Below are 3,411 nucleotides of genomic sequence, written 5' to 3' on the forward strand. Positions count from 1 at the left end.
GAAGCGAAAGATCAAGAAGAAGCAAGGTGATCAGGAGCAAGTCATCGAAGTTAAGACAGTCGAAGAAGAAGGCAAAGAACCTGAAACAATAGTGACTGTTGAAGAAATTCAACCGACAGATGAAGAAAAACCAAAGAAGAAAAAAGTCATCAAAAAGGTTAAGGATGACGACTACATTCAGCAATTGATCGACCAAGATATTCCAAAGACGGAATTGGAGGAATTCGAGAAACCTGAATTCCAAGAAATTAAAAAGAAACCAAAGAAGAAGAAATCACTTGTTCCAAGTGACGAAACACCAATTGATCTTGTAATTGAAGAGCTGCCCGAGGAAAGAGTAACGATTCAAATTCCAACTGATACTGGTGAGATCGTCGAACAAAAGGTAACAAAACGAAAGATCAAGAAGAAGCAAGGTGATCAAGAACAAGTCATCGAGGTGACAACAGTTGAAGAGGATGGCAAAGAACCCGAAACCGAAATAACTGTTGAGGAAGTTCAACCTATCGAACCAACGAGCGAGGAGCAACCCAAGCCCAAGAAAAAGAAGGTTATTAAAAAGGTCAAAAAGAATGAAGAGGACGATATAATTCAGAAGCTCATTGAACAGGAAATTCCCAAAACCGAGTTAGAAGTATTTGAAAAACCAGAATTCGGAGAAATCAAGAAAAAGAAGCCCAAATCAAAACTGGAACCAATTCCAATCGTGAAGAAAGATCAGAAACCGACCAAACTTCAAATCACCAAAGTTGAAGATTCTCCGATTGCCATTAAAATGTCATTCAAAAAACCAAAACCAATTGAAAAGAAGGAGCAACCTCTTCCAGAAATCACCGGCTTCAAGTTAAAGAGTCGTTTAGTTCAAGTCAATTATCCACCTGAAGCCACCAAACTGGTAATCAAAGAATTGAATACCGTTAAGAGCAATGGCGAGCTTTCGCGTAATGTCGAAGAAGCATTGGATACTCTTAAAAAGAAGAAAATTAAGAAAATAAAGATTCCAAAGGTCAGAAAAGACAGTTTGGAACGACCTGAACTCGAAAAATATGAAAAATATGAGAGCAGTTCCGATGAATCCGAAACCAAAGGCAAATACCAACGAGGAGTTAAAGAAGGAAAGATTCCGGAAGACGATCAGAAAACACTTAAACTTGGAAAAGGTAAATCTAGACCGGCTGATGCCGATGAAGATACTGATGTTAAATTGAAACCAGTACCAAAGAAGTCTCAAGTTGCTGAAGAAGATTTCGTTGAAGCTCCAAAGAAACACAGATCTGAGATCAAAGATCAACCGGAAAGAAAAACAAGTGTTGAAATTGACGTCAGTAAAGTTCCACCGTTTGATTTTGAACCAAGAGAATTTTCTGAAGAAGAAATACCAGAGGTTGATAAAGAGCCAGATGTCAGTGACAAAGAATCAGCGCCAAAGAAAAAACCAATTAAAAAGAAGAAAGTCAAGTTAGAGCCTGAAGAAGACAAAATTAAGATCAAGAAAGGTGTTCCAAAGGACAAAGATCAACCTTCAGAAGACGACATCAACCTACACTATGACCGCAAACCATTGCCAGAAGAAAGTGAAGAACAAGTACCGTTGAAGCCGTTCGAAAGACCTTCAACTAAAGGTGATAAGCCAGAAATGGAAACACAACCAACTGAAACCACAAAAGAAATTCCAGAAAAAGATTATGTAGATAGTGACACAGAAAAACAAGAATACACTGAAACAGGTAGGAAAACAATAAAGAAAATAATAAAGAAACCAAAGAAAGCTACTCCAGCTCCAGAAACAAGCGAGGAAAAAGAAACACCAGCTGAGCTTCTCGTCGAAGAACTCCCTGAGGAAATTATTACTATGCAAGTTCCAACTGAAACGGGTGAAATCATCGAACAAAAAATTACGAAACGTAAGATTAAGAAGAAGCAAGGCGACAAAGAGCAAGTTATCGAAGTCAAGACAGTAGAAGAAGAAGGAAAGGAGCCTGAAACAGAAATAACAGTTGAGGAAATTCAAACAGTCGAGCCAACCGAAAAGGAATTAACATCAGAGGAACAGCCCAAACAAAAGAAGAAGAAGAAGATCATTAAAAAGGTCAAGAAAGATGATTACGATGACTATATTCAAAAGTTGATCGATCAAGAAATTCCAAAGACGGAACTGGAGGAATTTGAAAAACCTGAGTTTGAGGAAATCAAAAAGAAGCCGAAAAAGAAGAAATCCTTGGTTCCAAAGGAAAGCGAGGATCAACCAGCTGAACTTGTTATTGAAGAGCTACCCGAAGAGGTTGTCAATGTTGAAATTCCAACCGAAACTGGTGAAATTATCGAACAAAAGGTTACGAAGCGAAAGATCAAGAAGAAGCAAGGTGATCAAGAGCAAATCATTGAGGTAACTACAGTCGAAGAAAAAGGAAAAGAGCCTGAAACTCAAATAACAGTTGAAGAAATTCAACCAGTAGAACCGACTGAAGAGAAACCAATAACAGAGGAATCGACAACAGAGGAACAACCAAAACCAAAGAAAAAGAAAAAAGTGATCAAAAAGGTACCGAAAGATGACTACGAAGATTATATTCAGAAGTTGATCGATCAAGATATCCCGAAGACCGAATTAGAGGAATTCGAGAAGCCTGAGTTTGAGGAGATCAAAAAGAAACCAAAGAAGAAAAAATCACTTGTACCAAAGGAAAGCGAGAAACAACCAGCCGAACCTATTGTTGAAGAGCAAGTAAAGAAGCCCAAGAAGAAATCTCTTGTTCCTGAAGTTAGCGAAGAACAAGAGACGCCTGCTGAGCTAGTTATTGAGGAGCTTTCAGAAGAAACAGTAACGGTTCAAATTCCAACTGAATCTGGTGAAATCGTCGAACAAAAAGTAACAACACGTAAGATCAAGAAAAAGCAAGGTGACAAAGAACAAGTTATTGAAGTTAAGACAGTCGAAGAGGAAGGCAAAGAACCTGAAACCGAAATAACAGTTGAAGAAATTCAACCAGTCGAACCGACTGAAGAAAAACCAACTGATGAGGAATCAACACTAGAGGAACAACTAAAACCAAAGGAAAAGAAGAAGAAGGTGATCAAAAAGTTTAAAAAGGACGAACAAGATGACTATATTCAAAAGTTGATCGATCAAGATATTCCAAAGGCAGAGCTGGAAGAATTCGAAAAACCTGAATTCGAAGAAATCAAAAAGAAACCAAAGAAGAAGAAGAAGTCACTTGTTCCAATGGAAAGCGAGGAACAACCAGCTGAACTTTTTGTTGAAGAACTACCTGAAGAGGTTGTAAAAGTTGAAATTCCAACTGAAACTGGTGAAATCGTCGAACAAAAGGTTACGAAGCGAAAGATCAAGAAGAAGCAAGGTGATCAGGAGCAAGTCATCGAAGTTAAGACAGTCGAAGAAGAAGGCAAAGA

General features: G+C 38.2%; 1 protein-coding gene across 1 annotated transcript; it reads left to right on the forward strand.

Annotated features, from left to right (window-relative positions):
* Nucleotides 1-4: 4 nt before the first annotated feature.
* On the forward strand, nucleotides 5-3,406 carry LOC116350263 (titin-like; the record flags this gene model as incomplete). Its single annotated transcript, XM_031782010.1, has 1 exon — nucleotides 5-3,406. A coding segment is annotated over one exon (3,402 nt), but the record flags the coding sequence as incomplete, so codon positions are not given.
* Nucleotides 3,407-3,411: the final 5 nt, after the last annotated feature.

The sequence above is a fragment of the Contarinia nasturtii genome, unplaced genomic scaffold (assembly GCF_009176525.2).
Source record: "Contarinia nasturtii isolate CC-2019 unplaced genomic scaffold, AAFC_CNas_1.1 Cnas_scaffold_4003, whole genome shotgun sequence".
NCBI classification, from domain to species: Eukaryota; Metazoa; Arthropoda; class Insecta; order Diptera; family Cecidomyiidae; genus Contarinia; species Contarinia nasturtii.